We start from the raw sequence: 19,247 nt of genomic DNA, 5'->3' as shown, positions 1-19,247 counted from the left end.
ATTCTTAGAATAAAAGATGGGGCCAGTCTTAAGAAGGCTCAGATATTGGAATTAATAGTAAAGGATTTTAAAGTGGCTATTATAACTATGAATAAGGACATAAAGGAAAATATGCTTCAGTGAATCAAAGAGGAAATCTCAAGACAGATTCCAGATGGAAATTGTGGAACTACGAAAAACAGTATCTGATATAGAATAAATATCTTAACAATATTGAGTCTTCCGATGGGTTAACATAGTATGTCTATATATTTATTTAGATTTTGTTCGATATTTCTCATTAATGTGCTGTAAATTCAGTATAGAGATTTATACTTTTTCTAGTATATTTCTAGATATTTGGTGTGTTTTTATGAGATTACCAATTGTATTGCATTCTAAAATTTAATTTTCATTCTAAAATTTAATTTTCCTATTGTGTCTTACTGGCATTTAAAAATATAATTGCATTTTGTTTATGGACCTTGATTTCTGCAGCCTTATTACCAGTGTTTTTATAAAATTCAGAGGATTTTCTATGTAAATAATCACATCTATGAATAATAGCAGGTTTTTTTTTCTTGTCTTATGACACTGGCTATGTATTCCATTACTAATTTTGAACAGAAGTGGTGACAGAAGGCAACCCTCCTTTATTCCTATTCTTAAAGGAAAAGAGTTCAGTGTTTCACTAATAAGTATGATGTTAACCATAGATTTTTATAGGGTATACTTTATTATATATTATTAGATATACCTTATTAGATTGAGAACCTTTCTTTCTGTTATTGTTTACTAAGAGTTTCTGTCATGAATGGCTGTTGCATTTTGTCCAATGCATTATACCATCTTATAATGTTCTATTATGATTTCGTTCTTTATTCTTTTAAAGTGGTGAATTACATGATTGATTTTTGAATCTTAAACTATACCTGTGGCAAATACCACTTGGTCATGATATATGATCTAATTTTTATAGGAGGTAAATTTTTTATATAGAAATCTTCTATATAAGGATTATATATAAGATAAGGATTGATTGGTTTTATTTGCTAATATTTTGTTAAAGCCTCTTGTGTATATGTTCATTGGGCATATTGATCTGTAATTTTCTTGGAATGTCTTTGTCATGTTTTATGTTAACATAATATAATAAGTTGGGAATTTTTCCCCTCTCTCCTTTATTTCTAAAAGATTTTGTGAAAGAGTAGAATTATTTCTTCTTTAAATGTTTGATAGAATTCATTGAAACCATCTGGGCTTAAGGTTACTTTGTAAAAGAAGGTTTTTGATTACAAGTTAAATTTCTTTATATACATATTTATATCGAGAGAGCTATTTAGACTTTCTCTCATCGTGTCACTTTTAATAAGTTGTATTTCCAAGGATTTCTTCATTTTATCTGAGTTGTTGAATATTTGGCATAGAGTTATTCATAATATTATGTTGTACTTTTGATATCGATAGACTCTATGATGTTCTTCTCATTCCTGATCTTAATAATTTATGTCCTTTTTTTCTTTGTGATCAGCTTGCTTGGCACTTATCAACTTCTAAAGTCTTTTCAAATAGCCACCTTTGATTTTGTTGTTATTCTCTGCCTATTTTCTATTCCATTGTGTTAAAAAATAAACTGAAGTGTATTAAGATTTGGAAGATTTCATTGAAGCAAACATTGATTTTAATTGGGCAGTGACAAATTGAAAATGGCTAGGAGCAATCTACCAGCAGGAACTATGGGCAGGGCTTTTTTTTTTTTTTTTTTTTTAAGTAAAGCCAGGAAATTACTTGATTGACTACAACTTAAGCAGTTGCCTTATGTGGGAAAGCCTAGTAAGCTGTTTGTGATTGATTGTTCTTAAATATCATTTTCTCAGACTTGAGTGCCTTGACACTGGCTTAAGTTTTGGTTTGTTTATGTAGGCTGCCAAGGCTTAGAGCCACCTCAGTCTGATGGCATCCTTATTTAATTGCTGTATTGATTTCTGCTCTTAATATTATCCTGTTTTTTATTCTACTTACTATTTGTTTAACTTGCTTTTTTCTAGCTTCTTAAGGTGGGAGCTTGATTGTTAATTTTATACATTTCTTTTCTAATATAGACATTTAAGACAGTTTAAGTACTCTTTGATTTTGTTTGTGTTTTCATTACCATTTAGTTGGATACACTTTTAAATTTGTCTTGTGACTTCATCCTTAATTTGTAGATTATTTAGAAGTGTGTTGTTTAATTTCCAAATATTTTGGAATTTTCTAGATATATTATTATTGATTTTTAATTTAGTAACATTCTAGTCAGACTATACTCTGGATTTTGATCCTTTGATTTTTATTGGGACTTATTTTATGGCCCAGCATTTGGGCTATCTTGGCTAATTCTCCATGTGTACTTGAGAAGAATCAGTGTTCTAAAGTTACTGGGTATAGTTCTATGTAGTTGTCAGATAGACTGAGTGGGTGGAGAGTGATTTAAATGTTTAAGTCTGTACTGGCTGGTTTTTGTTAGTTTTGCTTTTTTCTCCCCCAGCACTTTAAAATACCTATCCTTTGTTTTCTGATCTTTGTTTTCTGATGATGTCAGCAATGCAACCATTTGCATTGCTGGTCCCTTGTAAGTAATGTTTCTACCACTGCCAGTCAGCACCCCATCACCTAGCTACTTTTAAGATTTTTTTTTTCGTTTATTTTTAGTTGTCAGCAATTTGAGTATGATGTGCCTTGGTGTAGATTTCTTTGTACTTACCCTGCTCGGGATTTGCTGAGCTTCTAAGGTTTGCAAGTTAATGTCTTCCATCAGCTTTGGGAAATTCTCAGCCTTTATCTCTTTTTTTTTTTTTTTTTTTTTTTTTTTTTTTAAAGATTTTATTTATTTATTTGACAGAGAGAGATCACAAGTAGGCAGAGAGGCAGGCAGAGAGAGAGGGGGAAGCAGGCTCCCTTCAGAGCAGAGAGCCGGACATGGGACTCGATCCCAGGACCCTGAGATCATGACCTGAGCCGAAGGCAGCGGCTTAAACCACTGAGCCACCCAGGCGCCCCAAAGCCTTTATCTCTTTAAACATTTCTTCTGCCCATTCTCTCTCTGCCTTCTGGGATTCCAATTTTATATATATTACATATTCTCCTCTATTGCGATCAGTCTGCTCTTAAGCATTTTGAATGAATTCTTCATTTCTGATTTTGTATTTTTTCACTTCTCGGGTTCTTGTTTGGTTCTTTTTCTAAATAAGAATTTCTGTTGAAATTCCCCATCTGTTTATACACGTTGCCCACCTTTTACACTAGACTCTTTTACATATTATCATGGCTATTTTGATGCCCATGTCTGTTAAGTCCAACATTTGTGCCATCTCTCAGTGCCCGTCTATTGACTGTTTTCTCTCATGGATCACATTTTCTTGCTTCTGCATGGCTTTTATGATTATTAATGGTATGCTAGGTATTTTATGTAAAATCAAAGTCTTAAGTTAGTAAGTTAAAAGTATTACCTCCCATCCCCCAGAAAAGACATGCTTATCCTTTCTCAGCCTGCTAATGTATGGAAGGAGGGCAGGAAGAGAAGGGGTTGAGCCGATCTAATTGGTAACTAAGCTGGGTCTGGACTTCGTTGCAACCTTAGTGAGATTCCAGTTCACCTCTGACTTAAGATGTTTTGAGAGCAGAATGTGAGCACCAGTAAGATTCTAAAGACCCTTTTATGCTTTACAATCATGTGGTCAGTTTTCTGAACCACGCAAAGTGTCTGCTTTTCATCCTGGATGTCAGCTTTCCGAGTAGCTGAGGAGTCCTCTTCCAGTCGCGCTCTCTCTTCTCCCCTGTCCCCAGACTCTATTGCAACAGGTTTGTGGTTCACAAAGTGCTCTTCTGGGTGGAGGGGGGTGAGGGGTCAGGAAGAATGGGCAGGGGGTTGGTCCTTAAGACTCTTTGAGGAAGCCAGTAGGGTCAAAATGTTTTCCATTATAGCGCTAAGGCATTTTTTGCCAGGGCGCCTGGGTGGCTCAGTGGGTTAAAGCCTCTGCCTTCAGCTCGGGTCATGATCCCAGGGTCCTGGGATCGAGCCCCACATCGGGCTCTCTGCTCCGCGGGGAGCCTGCTTCCTCCTCTCTCTCTGCCTGCCTCTCTGCCTAGTTGTGATTTCTCTCTGTCAAATAAATAAAATTTTTTAAAAAGACATTTTTTGCCTTTTTCACTGTGTTGGCATTTGCACATGGTGCAAAAACAATGGTGTTTTTATAAAACTCCTCACGCCTTAGTACAAATTAAGGCCGTGGCACCAAACTATAGTAGTAATCATTGTAAGCTTTACCACAAGAGCATTTGTAGTTACAAGAGAAATGCCAGTGCTACTTAAGAAAATCCTTGTTATGCAATAATAATTATGAAATCTCAACTCTGGATTACATATCTTTTTCATGTTCTGTCTGACAAAATAGGAAGTACATAGAGAGCACTTCTGTGTCCTGTGTGATTGTCGTCTCAAGGAAAAGCACTTGTGGGACTGTCTGAATTACAGTCCAGACTAGCTGCTTTTCTCATTAAATATTTTCACTTGAAAGAACAACTGGTAGACGAACTCTGGTTATTCAGATTTAGATGTTTGGCAGGTATTTTCTCAAAAATAAACAGTGAACTGAGCCCTTTCAGGAAAACAACTGATGGTATTTGTTGTCAATGATAAAATTCTAGCTTTCACAAAAAAATTAGAATTATGGGAAACTTGTATCCACCATTATGGATTTGATAGCTTCCTAATACTTGAAGACTTTTCTGATGTGATTGAGTAATATTAACACATGTGTATATTGAAGTGTGTCAACATTTGGAAGGTCTGTATAACTCAGTGAACCATTACTCCTAAAGGCTAATGCATGCATTATAAAATCTTGTATAAATAGAAAGATCCATTCAAAGTGCAGGATAAACCAAAAGAGTATGAAAAGTTCATTGACTTGGTTTCAGATTCTATATTACCACTAACTTTTAGACTATTACTTATTGAGTTTTGGTGAAGGTCAAAGAATAATATGCACGTTTCTCTGAAAGGAATTTGGGTTCGGTCTCCTGCCCCATCTCCAGCCTTCAGTCTCCCTATGCACTTAGTGAAAGAATTAGTGGGTGACCGCAGACTCACTCTGTGGCTGGGCTGCAAGGAGTCTAATATATCATGCCATCCCCCAAGCAGGTTGAGTTTATCAAAAGTTAGGTGGTGGTGCCTTAACCCTTATCTGTGGCAGATACCTCCTCCTTCGAGGGGTCCATCCTGGCTGAAAGCTTAAGGCTTGTCATATCCTGGAATTTCATCCATTAAGGTTTCTGCAAGTCCTCAGCATTTTGTTGGGTTTGAAGTAAGGATGTTTTAGCGGCTTATTCAGCTTGTTCTTTGTGTTAAGGTAGGAATGACAGTCTCTTAAAACTTTCTAGAGCTTGTTCAGAAGCAGAAGTCCAACAGATGCTTTCGAATATTTTTTGGGCTTTGCCTCTGATTTAGCTACAGGAGAGGTAACATCCAGGAGGGAGAATGAAGGAGCGACATTAAAACCAAGAGGGTTCTAGTTCCTTACTTCTGAGACTGGAGAATAGGACTTCCCGTTGGGCTCAGGAGTCTTGCAGGAGAGTTCCAGAGGTCTGTGCAGCTCACTCAGACTCTCAGTGGAGCCCCCTCCAGAGCAGAAGAAGGCAGCCACCACCTTTATATGGGTGGAGGTCCGGCTGAAAGACCCTGGGGAGGAGGTTAGGACAGGAAGGTATAAACAGTCCTTTCTCTGAGATTGCCAACAAAGAGTAGACGGCAGGGGCGATCAGCTCTGATGGAGGAGCAGGAAGTAGATTTGAGCAGAAAACTGAATGCATAAAAAGATATATGTGCCTCTGCCCCCCCCACTGTTTAGTGGATTGAAGAGGAGGCAGATTCATCCCTTTCCAGATAACCTGTTCTGGCCCTCAGCATACAGCAGTTGTAGCACAATTGTAATAACCCTTTAGAGGATACTGTTCAGCAGAGCTTTTCTGCTGTAATTGTCAAATAGACTGAGTGGGAGTTTTTAGGAAGCCAGCGTCTTGTTGACTTCACAACTAATACCGGGCTGGTGGCTGTGTTGTGCTAACTTGGCAACACAGAATCCTCTGAAGGTGAATGACTGAATTCATGTTTTTTGTGTACTGCCTCAAAGGACTGTAAGGCAGCCGTCAAATGGAATCATTTGGTAGGGGGAAGAATAGTAATAATCGTAGTATTCATGGTGGTGGTAGACTGTTGGAGCCTTTCCTGGATGCCAGTACTTTCACTTCTGTTAGCTCTTGAACCCGCACCGCTCTTGAGATAGGGCCTTACTGTCCTAGCCCCATGTCACAGATGAGAACAGTTGACACAGGGAAGTTAGTGTAATGCAGGCCCTAGTGGAGAGGACCCTTCCCTGCTTTGTTCTTCCCTGTGTGGTCGTTATGAATATGGCTGTATTCCAGCTGCCCTGGGAGGCATTGGGGATGGAACACGCAACAGTCCATGCAGAATCACTCTAATTTTGTCCTTGGAAACATCCCCTAAAGCCAAGAGAAGTCCCTAAACTACCCTGCGTGATGTCTCTCTGATCTCAAAGCTTCCTAATTCTAGCCTGCACTGCTTTGTTCTGCTCCCGGGGGCCCTGCTCTCATCTGTAAGATGTCCAGCATTTACAGCTCCTTTGCAGCACTCACTAGGTGCTGAGATTACTTTGGGAATGAGAATTTGTAAACAAAGAAAACGTAGCCTCTGTTGTCCTTAATATCTTCTACATCCACACACTTCCCAACCCTCCCTACACACGGCAACTTATGTCTTGCTGGGACTGGGTGGAGGAGGCTGGGGACGTGGACTGCGGGATCACACTCTGTAGGACCATCATGTCAGTCTCAGAAGATCCGAAAGCCTGGTGATTGCTTTGCTAAAAACCAGTGCCTGCAAGTTCCTTACAACCAACATCCATTTGATGGAACATATTAAACAGAGGAGAAAGTCTGTATTGGCTGGAGTTATGGAGAAACATTCAGCCCTGCCATGCCACAGTATAATATAGAAAGGGAGATGAAGTTCTAAATGAGCAGACTAATGAGAGAAGGTGATGTTCAGAAAAATTTGCCATATTGTTGCCTATTAGCTACATAAGTAGTAAAGGCGAAATACAGCATAGTTTGCTTTTGAATCTTTGAATTTGAGTCAAATGTTAGACATTCGGAGCATTTTCACATCTAATTTTCTTGGCTGTCTCTACTCTGTTCTAGAAATAATATAAAACTCTTAGAGATTATTTGCCAGGAGTTTGTACCATATTATATTTTAGTATTGAGCAAAGAATAACATAAAAACCAGAGAGAATAATTAAAGCTCAAAATTTTGATGGCAGTAGAAAATGTATTGCTAGTAGACTACAATGAATCGAGGTTCAGGGTGGATTTTGGTTGGAAATGGAAACTCTTCGATGCCGTAGAAGGGAATATGGAGATATGTAATCTCAGGTGAAGCCCAAATGAGAGTGCACTTGACTTCCTCTGAGTCAGTCACTGAAGAACTTGCATATTACAAACCCCAGAGGCTTGTGCTTTCATTGTGAGATGCCATGGCCTGGGTACCACCAGCATCACTCCATGTAAGCAAGTTTCCCACCACATTGCCTTACACAGCTGAGCACTCCTGCCCCTACCCGGGTGCACTCTGAAAATTCCTGCCTCTGGTAAAAGTTTCTACTTGTTTGAGAAACTTTCTTTTGTGATTTGGAGACTGAGCTTAGGTTACTGATGCGATTAAAAACAGCTTTTACTGTAAAAGTTTGTGATACTGCAGTCTGTACACTATGTGTACGGTTAGATGGACAGACCTCTTATCTGTAGTCTCTTACATGACCTTCTCTTACCCTCTGTCCTACCCCTGACACTCACAGACCCCTGCTTCGTGGACACACACCTGAGAATCTGTCCCTGGTCATTTTTGTATAAGAGGGCCTCATTACTCTGATTTCCAATGTACAACAAGAGGGCACTAATAAGCCCCTTTTAGGAAACAAAACCCATCTAGCCTGCCAGTGAGATGAATTCTGACATAATAGCTGTAACGTAGTTACAAAAACCCTTTACTATCTAATTCCTGAGTCTAGATGGCTGCTCGTGGCTGGAAACTTCTATAACCATCAAGCCAGAACTGGAAGTAGAATCGCAATTGATGAATTTTCTGACTTTCGGTGCAGTTATCCAAATAATAGTTTCATTCTAAATTTGAGTATCTGCCCTATTTGATGGAAACCTCAAAGTTATTCAGCCAGACCGTTCCTGCTGTTCCATCTGTCTCTTCCCGTGTGTTCATTCGTTCAGTGGACCGTTCCGCTCCTGCCTCCGCCCTTCTCTCCATTCACCTGATGCCTTTCTCCACCACCTCTTCCACTCGGAGCCCGCGCAGTTCCCCGAGGGGCTCAGTTGTTTTTTGCACGTTCTCTTCACTAAGCTTTTCTCTTCCCTCACTAATGAGAAGAGAGATACCAGCTTCCTCTGGCTCCTCTTTTCCTCCCCCTGTAACTCCTGTTCTACTCCCACTCAGCACTTTGTGGAATAAATGGGAACATTTTACTTGTGTATTTAGGTACTTACTTTTTTTTTTTTTTAAGATTTTATTTATTTATTTGACAGAGAGAGAGAGACAGCGAGAGAGGGACTACAAGCAGGGGGAGTGGGAGAGGGAGAAGCAGGCTTCCAGCTGAGCAGGGAGCCCAATTTGGGGCTCGATCCCACGCCCCTGGGATCATGACCCGAGCTGAAGGCAGACACTTACCCAACTGAGCCACCCAGGTGCTCCTAGGTACTTACTTCTATTCAGTCACTGGTCGCCACACGGCTCTGTATTTCTGGAAGTCCCTTGGGAAGGATCCTGTCTTTTAAACTACAGAACAGCCTACGCTGAGGGATCCCTGAAGATCAGGTGTCATACTCAGAAAAATTCATGAAGAAGCTCTGAGCTTTTTGGTACTTTTCTCCAAGAAGATTAGCCGAAAACGTGTAATTGTGCCACCGAACTAGGGGAGCCGAACTGCGGGAGGAGGTGAGAGCATGTGAGGAGTAAACCCTTCAGCCGTGGACTTCAGAATACATTACACAGACTTTCCCTTAACTGGGTATTTGGAAATCCCTTCGAGAGAGGCAGAGAAGCCAAAGCAGACCCCTGAAACGATGAAGTAATGTGGGAGGACACGGATGAGAGAGAAGCCTGGGCTCCTGGACTCAGCAGACATTCCACCTCGGTCCTTCCCCGAGGGCTCTGTTGGGGTTGTTAGGGATCAGGCTGTAAAGAACCACATGGCCTGTAGGTCAGACCTCAGGAAGGTCAGCCTAACGCCAGTGTTGCTGCCTCTCTGCCATTGAAATGGCCCCTAATGCCAAAGGAAATTTGCAGAGGAAATGACAGCAGGATGATTTAAATCACTATGACTACTTCTCTTCAGTTCGGCACTGCTTCCTTTCTTTAAGCCCCGATGGGGTAAGATTGTTGACTAGGAAGTTCTTCTTGTTTCTTCTGTGTACAATTTCCTGGTCACTGTACTTCAAAAAGGAAACAAAACAAAACACCACAGGTTTGTTGAAGAAGGTTCAGAGGAGAACCAAAAATGAGAGAAAAGGGCTGCCAGGTAAGGCTGTTCTAAAAATTAATGGGGACCTTTTTTTTAAAAGCAGTGAGGAAATACATACAACCTAAAATTTACCATTTCTAAGTGTGTAATTCAATGGCATATAGTACATTGACAGTTTATGCAGGCGTCACCACCATCCATTCCAGAACTTTCTTGTTATCCCAAATTAAAAACTCAGTACCCACTAAACAGTTACTCACAATTCTCCTATCTCCCCAGCCCCAGCAACCACCATTCTACTTTCTGTTTCTATGAACTTAACTCTCCTAGGGACCTGACAAAAGTGAAATCATGCAACTTTGGTCCTTTAGTGATAGACTCATTTCATGTAGTATGATGTCCTCAGGGTTCATCCATGTTGTAACATGTCAATATTTCTTTCTTTTTTAAGGGTAATATTTCATTGTATGTATAGACCACATTTTGTTTATCCATTCACCTGTCGATGTGTTCACCTTTTGGCTCTTGGGAATAATGCTGCTGTGAATATTGATGTACACGTGTCTGAGGCCCTTCTTTACCTGTAGGGGGGTGGGAATTGCTGGATCACATGGCAGTTCTGTGTTGAGCTTTCTGAGGAACTGCCGGCATGTTTTCTACAGAAGCTACACCATTTCACGTGCCCACCAGAAATGCACAGGAGTTCCAGTGTTTCCTTACGCTGGCCAGCATTTGTTTTTTTCCATTTGTTTTGTTTTTAATAGTCGCCATCCTAATGGGTATGGAGTGGTATAAATGGGGACTTTTCTGCTTGGAAGAAACAGACCGAGAGGGCACTTGTAGACCTGTAGTTATGAAGACGTCAGCTGGGATATACACACACATGGTCACCAGAGTCTAAAACTTTGGGATCTGGGCAACGAAGAAAGTCAGAGTATATAACAAAGAGCCTAGCATGGGTACTGAACGGTCCCCAAAGGCCACCAGCCCTTCACCTTCTTCAGATGCACAGGCTAAACCTCAGCTTGGCTGGGGACTCCATTGAGGTATATTTAGAATAATGAAGAAAAGAATCTTCTCAGACCAGTTATTTTATCCCGTGAGGGATGCATGAGCTCACTAATGGGTGGTTAAGAAAAACCGTGAATTCTATATAATTCATCCCTATATTTTTTTTATTTATTTTTATTTCTTTTCAGCCTAACAGTATTCATTGTTTTTGCACCACACCCAGTGCTCCATACAACACGTGTTGTACTCCTAATACCCACCACCTTGTTCCCCCAACCTCCCACATCCCGCCCCTTCAAGACCCTCAGGTTGTTTTTCAGAGTCCATAGTCTCTCATGGTTCACCTCCCCTTCCAATTTCCCTCAACTGCCTTCTCCTCTCCATCTCACATGTCCTCCATGTTCTTTGTTATGCTCCACAAATAAGTGAAACCATATGATACTTGACTCTCTCTGCTTGACTTATTTCGCTCAGCATAATCCCTTCCAGTCCCGTCCATGTTGCTACAAAAGTTGGGTATTCATCCTTTCTGATGGAGGCATAATACTCCATCGTGTATATGGACCACATCTTCCTTATCCATTTGTCTGTTGAAGGGCATCTTGGTTCTTTCCACAGTTTGGCGACCGTGGCCATTGCTGCTATAAACATTGTCACCCCTATATTTTTGAAGTTGATTTTAGAGAAGATGACTGCGCCTACCTGACACTTAGCTTGCCATCCCGCCCCGGCAGCTCCCGGCTCGTCTCAGAAGCCCTGTAGCCATCACAGGAGAACTGAAGGGACTATTTTCATTATTTAAGCTTCACCGGATATATTATTTAACCTTCACCAGATACTGTACACGGAGCAAGTGCCAGGCCTCGGGATAAGTTCTACGACTAGAACGGAGAGCAGAGCTGACCCTGACTTTTTGTCTTCATGGAGCTACAGTTCAGTGGGCGAATCAGATCATTTATCACACAAGTAGATTTGTAATCCCGCACTGTGCCTGGCTCTACACAGGAAAAAAAAAACCACCTGTGATACTTCTCTTTTCCGTTAGGTTGTTCCTACAACCTCTCTGAAGAAATCTGCTTTCTTTTCTCTCCAGGAGCCTTCAAACAGGTGGCTTTGCCTGGGAGGGAGAGGTAGAAAACAACGCGTATAGCAAGGCTACAGGGGTGGTCCCGCAGCACAAGTACCACCCCACAGCGGGCAGCTACCAACTGCACTTTGCCCTGCAGCAGCTTGAACAACAGAAACTTCAGTCCCGGCAGCTTCTGGACCAGAGTCGAGCCCGGCACCAGGTAATTCAGATACGGCTTTTCCATATGCTAGTATCGTCCTTCCAAGTGGGGGTCAGGGGGTGGGTGTGGAGGGGTGGAGTAAGATCAGTGGGAAAGGTAGGAACACTTTCCCCAGGGTTTACCAACACCACCATGGCTCGGACAACTCACGGAGAGTCTCCTCTAACCGAAGAAATGTTCTGAAGCCATGATGTTGGCTTTGCTGGGATGTAACACTGATCCAGTTTGGATGTTTTCTTTCCTTTGAATATTTTTTCTGCGGAAATCTCTTGAGCGTTTCCCCTTTCTGTTGCATGGTGGTAATTCAGTAAGCTCCCAGAGGATCTACTTTCCATCTATCTAAGAGTTAGCCTTTGAAGCAATTTTTTTTTTAATGCACTACTCCCTTATCATTACACACTTGGTTCACATAAGCACACGTTAAGCCTTCATGACCTATCAGAATTTTCAAGGTATAAATAATGTTTCAGGTTCTTCTCATAGGAAATGGACGTAAGTTTGGCTTTTGGTCTTCTGGTTTGACAGTACACAAAACTTGTGAAGCATTGATTTCCTCTTCATTGTCGCTACAGTGACAGAAACCCCTGAGGGTATGCACGAGGGAACTGTGTAAGTGCATGGCACTAGTGTGTCAGTGGGGCCCAAATTACAGGGAAAGGATGACTTTACAAAAATTCAGGCCTTAGAGCATTAACTTTTTCTTGATGATTTCAGGGTTATCATTAGAATCAATTACTATGTTCTACATGTTGTTTTGGGCTAAATCAGTGCTGATTCTGTGAGCTGCCCTTTTATCTGGTTACTTGAAGAAATATATCCGTTTGATTTCTTACTATTTGCTCTATAAACATGTAGTACATAGTGTGCATTAGTTTGTGCAAAATTAATATTCACTCAAAGGCTAAGGCAGCATTTCCCAAAGTTTTTACTTTTCCTCTAAATAAAGCAATTACCATTATGCTCTCTGTGCCTACTTAACCTTTTCTGTTGTCCAGATCCAGACATTTTACTATTTTGATTTCATTCACTACGTGCTCATCTCTTTCTATGCTGGTGTGCTCTCTCTATTATATTAGCTCAGTGTAATTTACAAGAAATTGCAAGTGTCAGTAGTTGTGAGGTAGTTCGGTAGGTCATTTTTGCTGGAGGAAAATCCAGACTCCTTACCTGGGAAGCATGGAGTGTAGCATCTCATTTTGATCACCACACTTGCCCTCCATCCTCATTTAGAAAGTCCTTGGGATAGGCAGTTTACATTTCAGAATTGTAGATACAAATGTGTATCTTAGATTTTTTTTAATCTATTTAATTTCTTAAACCTTGTGAACTTCTGAACTTCTCATCATGCAGCGTACTTGAGAATGCCAGCTTAATTAGATCCTGGACAGCAGAGGTCTCAGAAACAGCCTTATTTCCCTTACATGAGCAGAATCGATGATCTAATGAATCTACACAGTCGGGCCCTTTTCATGCTTCCATACCTTGAAATGGTGATGATTTTTAAAGTGATTGTAGGGCATTGAAGTTTGGGGGAAAGAGAGACCATATTACTGATTTCCACTTTTAGAAACTGCTTCTTGTAAAAGCCCTTCTCATTCTTTTGATTAACTTCCAGTGACTCACATTCCTTTGAAAATTCAGAGTACTGCTCTTCTTGTGTGGATTTTTTTTTTCCAGTGAGTATTATACTGGTTTAGTTTCACTGAACTATGAAGTATATGGAAAACATGTTTTTTAGAATCTGTCAGAGTATCTGTCTTAGGGAGGAGTTAGAACTCCCAAGAAGGGAGTTATCTCGTGTCTCCTGGAGAGGGAACAGAAAAGCATTCATCAAATTTTATATATGTTTATAACATCATTTGTTTCTTCCCTCTGTTCTTCTAACCCATAGTTGATTTAGGTAAAAATGAGTCAGGGTGAGGTTCTGAGACTGTGGGGAGAGCTAAAGAAACTAAATTTGTAGCTTGAAGAGTTTATAACTAAGAAAATAGCAAATAAGGTATTAAATGTCCCCTAGATTTCAAGCCTCTTTTTCTAGCCTACCTTATGGCTGTGCTAGACTCAACCATTATAATTATCACCTCAAAGTTGCTGGAAGCCTGCTTTGCATTCTCTGTGTTTCTGCCCTTGGGTTAACAGAGGTGGTTTCTCTGATGAACTCCTTATGTTTTGGATTCATTCTTCTGAAATATCCATAGCCATTGATATAAGTAACAATTTGGTTAATTGTCTGTTTCAGAGTAGAATTGGAATCTAATTTACTTAACATTCAGCTGTAAGAGAGACCTGTGGATCAGGTCATTAAAGGGGGCTTTCTGTTCTATTGTACTGTAGCGTATCGAATTATATTGATTTTATGCATGGACTGTGCCTTTCATAGTGATTCCCTAAAAGTATTTTTGGGAAACAAAATGCAACCTTTCTTGCATTACACGTAGAGGAAGTTCTTCATCCCTTTCTGCACTTAGGTAGCCAGCTTATTAAAGGTATTGATTTCAAGAAGGGAAACTCTGATTCAGGATGTGTTCGGAAATGGACATCTCTAACCATTCATGCCGCGTAAGGTTTGATCTTCATCTCTGTCTGGAGTTGCACTCATGAACTGAGAAAGTGTCATGCACTGAATCCACTTCAACTAGGGGCACCTGGGTGGCTCAGTTGTTAAGCATCTGCCTTCGGCTCAGGTCATGATCCTGGGGTCCTTGGATCGAGCCCCGCATCGAGCTTCCTGCTTGGTGGGAAGCCTGCTTCTCCCACTCCGTCTCCCTGCTTGTGTTCCCTCTCTCGCTGTGTTTCTCTCTGTCAAATAAATATATAAAATCTTAAAAAAAAGAGAGAGTGAGACTGGAACTGTAACATGGGCATCGGAGAGGAAGTCACCGAGAGCCATGGGCAGGATTTCCAGAGACTGAGGAACAAGGAAATAGATGTGATCCAGTCCTTTTGACAGAGAGCAGGATAAACAAAGTAAGGCAAAATGGAAACCATGCACTTTTACACACTGATGAGTAAAACCAGCAGTTTTAAAGAAGAAATCATCCTAAGTCAGACAGGGGTCAGTGAGCTTTTTTTTTGTAAATGGCCAGATAGCAAATACTTAAGGCTTCTTAGTCTGTAGAGTCTCTGTGCCCACTACTCAGCCTTGCCACGGTAGAATGGAAACAGCCGTAGACAGTATGGAAATGAATGAGTGTGGCTATTCTCCCGTGAAAATTTATTTATTAAAAATGGGCAACAGGCCGGATTTGTCGAACAAGCCCTAGTTTGTGGACCCCTGATTATGAGCAGCAGAACCACTTGGAGGGCCTGTTAAAACACGGATCGCTAACCCCACCCCATTTCTGATTCAGTAAGTTTGGGAATGGGCCTCAATTATTTCCAGTTCTAACCTTTTCCCCAGGTAATGCCAATGTTCGTCTTTGGGGGACCACACTTGGAGAACCATTGAGCTAGAGGGAAAGCGATTACAAACATCTCCTCTTCAGTGACTTGTTTTCTGTCCTTTGGCAGGGTGACCAAAAATGTTAAAACTTAGTGTTGCCCTTATAAAATTCCAGGCACTCATTGTTTTATATGAACTTTGTTTCCATCTTGTTCACTCCATCTGCCACAGTCTCCTTATAAATAAGTTTTCCAAACTCGAGAACCGTCGTGTACATTTTTCTTATCAGGGTACATTTTGCTCAGCAATCACTGCTCCGGCTGCAAGTTTTATGGTGGCTACAAGATAAGTAAGGGGACAGATTCCTCCCTCTTTGTTTTGGATAATAATAGCCAACACTCAGTAAGCACTGTGGCCCAAGCCCTGTTCCTGGTGCTTCACATATATTCATTCATGTCACGGGACTCTCGGTGGTTGGAGACGTGACAGAAGTCGGCTCGGGGTGGTGAAATGAATCCGTTATGTGTTGATCTGGGCCGGTGTGTGTCTTCTCTCTGGTTTACACTCATTGCTTCCCCCTTCCTTCGCATTCCGGCTTCCTGCCCCCGAAGGAGAAGGCTAGAACACTTTTCTTTCAACTGTGTCGGGGGACTTTCTCGGGCAGCAGCGACTGCTGGTGACATCAGCATGAGTAGCCCTGGTGCTGGGGGGCTGCGCGGAGGGCCGCACCGGCTGTGAGGCCCAACTGACCTGATTCTAATTGCCGACACTGAGCTGATGTTATTCTTGGCCCAGGACAGAGCGATTACTCAGTAGTTTCTGTTAAAGTGATCCTTTGTTAAACTTCTGCTCCCAGCCCCCCTCTCCTTCCCTCCCACTCTCTTCTCTGCCTCATCCAGACTGAAAAAAAAAGCCCCAAAAGCAGAAAAATTAAGGACATTTTGATGGCCAGGGCAGAACTGCTGAAGTTTCTTTTAACAACAGAGGGGAGAAAGAAGGGGTCTTAAATATTTAAAAATCTTCATTTTTCACTGGTTCCGCTCTCTAGCCAGAGCAGTTCAGTTTTTCATAGACTTCATTTTGAACCTAGTGAGCTAACTCGGGGTAGGAGAAAACTGCATCCCGAACTCCTTTCATCCTTCCTGGCTTTTACTTCCCCCTGCCCACCGTGCTCTCTCTCTTGCTGGACTGACCAGATCAGTAAGGGCCAACAGAAACTCATGTTCCGGTAACAAGTGTGGGGGCTGGGGGGCTCTGGGTTCACACCAAAGGATCTTTCAGTATGCGAGTACGTCTTGAGTGCCATTTGTAATGAGCTTTTGGCTAATGGCAAGTGTGTCCACGCACAACCCCACAGGTGTGGAAAGGATTCCCATATAAGCCCGGCCAAGTCTTGTTATACTGCTTCTAAAAGTCCATTGCATGTGTCTAGAAAAATTCTGCCCCCCTACAGGAATGAATACTGTTTCTCCAAGCCTTCAGCTGCTGTGTGTTTGTTTTGTGGGGGAGGGGAAAGAAAGAAATTCAGCAGGCACCCGGGCTTTTCCAGGCAGCCAGCAATAACACGCTGGCTCCTCAGCATGGCACAAAGAGAGCAAGCAAACAGGCTGACTGTGCCGGGGGAGTCTTTCTCCATCCTTCTAGCAGAGTGTCCGGGAGGAAGCTCGGACTGGGACTATTCAGGAGGAAGAACTTGTGCGCGTGCGCTTAAGTTCCTGGAGAATGTCATAATCTACCGCCGCTTTGTTTTGTTTTGTTGGGTGTTTTGTTGCATTTTAGTTTTCTTTCCGACTTTTATCAGGAACTCATACAACACTCAGTTTCTAGATGATGATGATGATGATCTCATACAACACTCAGTTTCTAGATGATGATGATGATTGATTGATTTTCGTAGAACCGTTTGATTTAGTAGATTTTTGCCAAGCCAAACTCTGTTCTTCTTACCTAATAAAAATACGTTGAAAACATGTGAAATGATACATGTAAAACTACATTTAGCTGTTCGGGAAATGGGCCCCCTGGACAGGCTTTAGAGTCAGATAATCTGGCTTTTAAATCTTGCTTCTGCCCGGCCCATGCATGGGACAGGCTGTACAGACTTCTCTGGTTCTCAGCTGGCTGATGTCTGCTAGGGACAGGATAATGTGTATCTGTACGTATCGTGAGGATTGCAGTTCTCAGGATGTTACCACGGGTCAGGCACTGGGCTGGGACTTTCACCTGCATCATCACGTTGAATCCTCCCAGTTGTCCTCTTAGTAGCCCCATCTTACAGACAAAAAAACAGATCATCACTTAAGGTAACTTTCTCAGGTCATGTAAGCAATAAATAAAAAACCAGGTCTTTTACCCCAAGTATGCCTGCAGACACAGCATCCAGCCTCTCGACTGTCATGCTGTGTGTGACCACCCTGATGATATATGGAAGTGTTTGTGTATATTTTATACACACACACACACACACACTTATGTATTAATCTATGTGTATTATTACATAAATTTTAAGTTGCAGTTCATACATTCACAAGTGTACTTACTGACACCTATAAAACTGTATTTGAAAAGTCCTCTGCAAGTATCCTGACTAGTCTACTAGCATTCATCCATCATATACACTGTCATAAAAGAGGTCTACTGAACGTACCTAAACCCAGGTCTAGACATTCTCCCAGTATCTCAGATTCTTAAAAAAAAAAAAGAGTCTTAAGAAAGTATTCCTTTAGGGGCGCCTGGGTGGCTCAGTGGTTTAAGCCGCTGCCTTCGGCTCAGGTCATGATCTCAGGGTCCTGGGATCGAGTCCCGCATCGGGCTCTCTGCTCGGCAGGGAGCCTGCTTCCCTCTCACTCTCTCTGCCTGCCTCTCTGCCTACTTGTATCTCTCTCTGTCAAATAAATAAATAAAATTTTAAAAAAAACAAAAAACGAAAGTATTCCTTTAGAACTCTTAGAAACACCCACTGTTTACCCTCTTTTGTGTTTTTACTATATAGTAATATGGTTAGGGACTGCTGAGTCATGCAGTATCCTGAAATATGTTCTAGAAGTTTGAATTTTGAAACACTTGTGGGGGTTGTTATTAATAACATAGGTGTTATCTCTTCAATTATCACATTATCTTTTCTACCCTGTTAATGTTGCGGGTCATGGTATTTGAATTTTATTTCTATGATGGCATATTTGAGAAAAGACTAGTGGGAATCATGACCGGTGTCTACAAATGGGACTACCCTAGGTGATAATTTTGCATGATTACTATTATGCTTGCTTTTTCAATTCCATATAAATTCTGATTCTTAATAATGTTGTTATAATAGAGATACCAGTTTGTTATGCTGATTCATCATGACTAGTAATAGAAGTCCCCTGATGACTGCCAGGTTGCTTTCTTTTTCTTTTTTTTTTTTAAAGATTTTATTTATTTGACAGAGATCGCAAGTAGATAGAGGCAGGCGGGGGGAGGGGGAGGAGAAGCAGGCTCCCCACTCTGCAGGGAGCCCGACTCGGGGCCTGATCCCAGGACCCTGGGATCACAACCCGAGCCGAAGGCAGAGGCTTTATACCCCCTGAACCATCCAGGGGCCGCGCCAGGTTGCTTTCTAAGCAACTGCTGGAAAGTGCCCCTCTGGAATCTTGGTTGGGGGGGGAGGTGAGGGGAAGGGAAATGGACACAGAGTGAGTGCCATCTGTGTGCTGGATATAACACTATCTCCATCCCACCGATGAGGGAACTCAAAGAGTTTAAGTAACTTACACAAGGTTGCATAACTAGCTAATTACAGAGATAATATTCAGACCTGGTCAGAGAGCTTCCAGAGCCCCTTTCCACTCTACCACCCTCCCTCTTGAGAGAAGGGACTATTCATTTGTTTTTGGTTTTACACATTTACCCTCAGTCAGATAAAGCATTCCAAATTTATTGATGCTGCTGCTGCTACAGACCCATACATGCAAATACGAAAGAAAGGGTCAACGTAATGAATCAAAGTATAGAACTCTG

General features: G+C 41.6%; 1 protein-coding gene across 18 annotated transcripts in view; it reads left to right on the top strand.

Moving 5' to 3' along the window:
* TTLL5 (tubulin tyrosine ligase like 5) overlaps positions 1-19,247 on the top strand; it is a 284,906-nt gene that overhangs the window by 187,287 nt on the left and 78,372 nt on the right. For 17 of the 18 annotated variants that reach the window (XR_006818747.1, XR_006818746.1, XR_006818744.1 and 14 more), the window contains one exon: positions 11,671-11,866. Coding sequence is in view for 14 of the 18 variants with exons in the window: in XM_046008989.1 (XP_045864945.1) it covers positions 11,671-11,866 (196 nt within the window). In the remaining 4 variants the exon portion in view is untranslated. Of the gene's footprint in view, positions 1-11,670; positions 11,867-19,247 lie in introns of those variants that run through there. The other variant, XM_046008995.1, reaches the window with a different exon arrangement.

Source organism: Meles meles, chromosome 6 (genome assembly GCF_922984935.1).
Source record: "Meles meles chromosome 6, mMelMel3.1 paternal haplotype, whole genome shotgun sequence".
In the NCBI taxonomy this organism is placed as follows: domain Eukaryota; kingdom Metazoa; phylum Chordata; class Mammalia; order Carnivora; family Mustelidae; genus Meles; species Meles meles.
The sequence above is the reverse complement of the archived record's forward strand: the minus strand, read 5'-3'. Positions and strand labels throughout refer to the sequence as shown.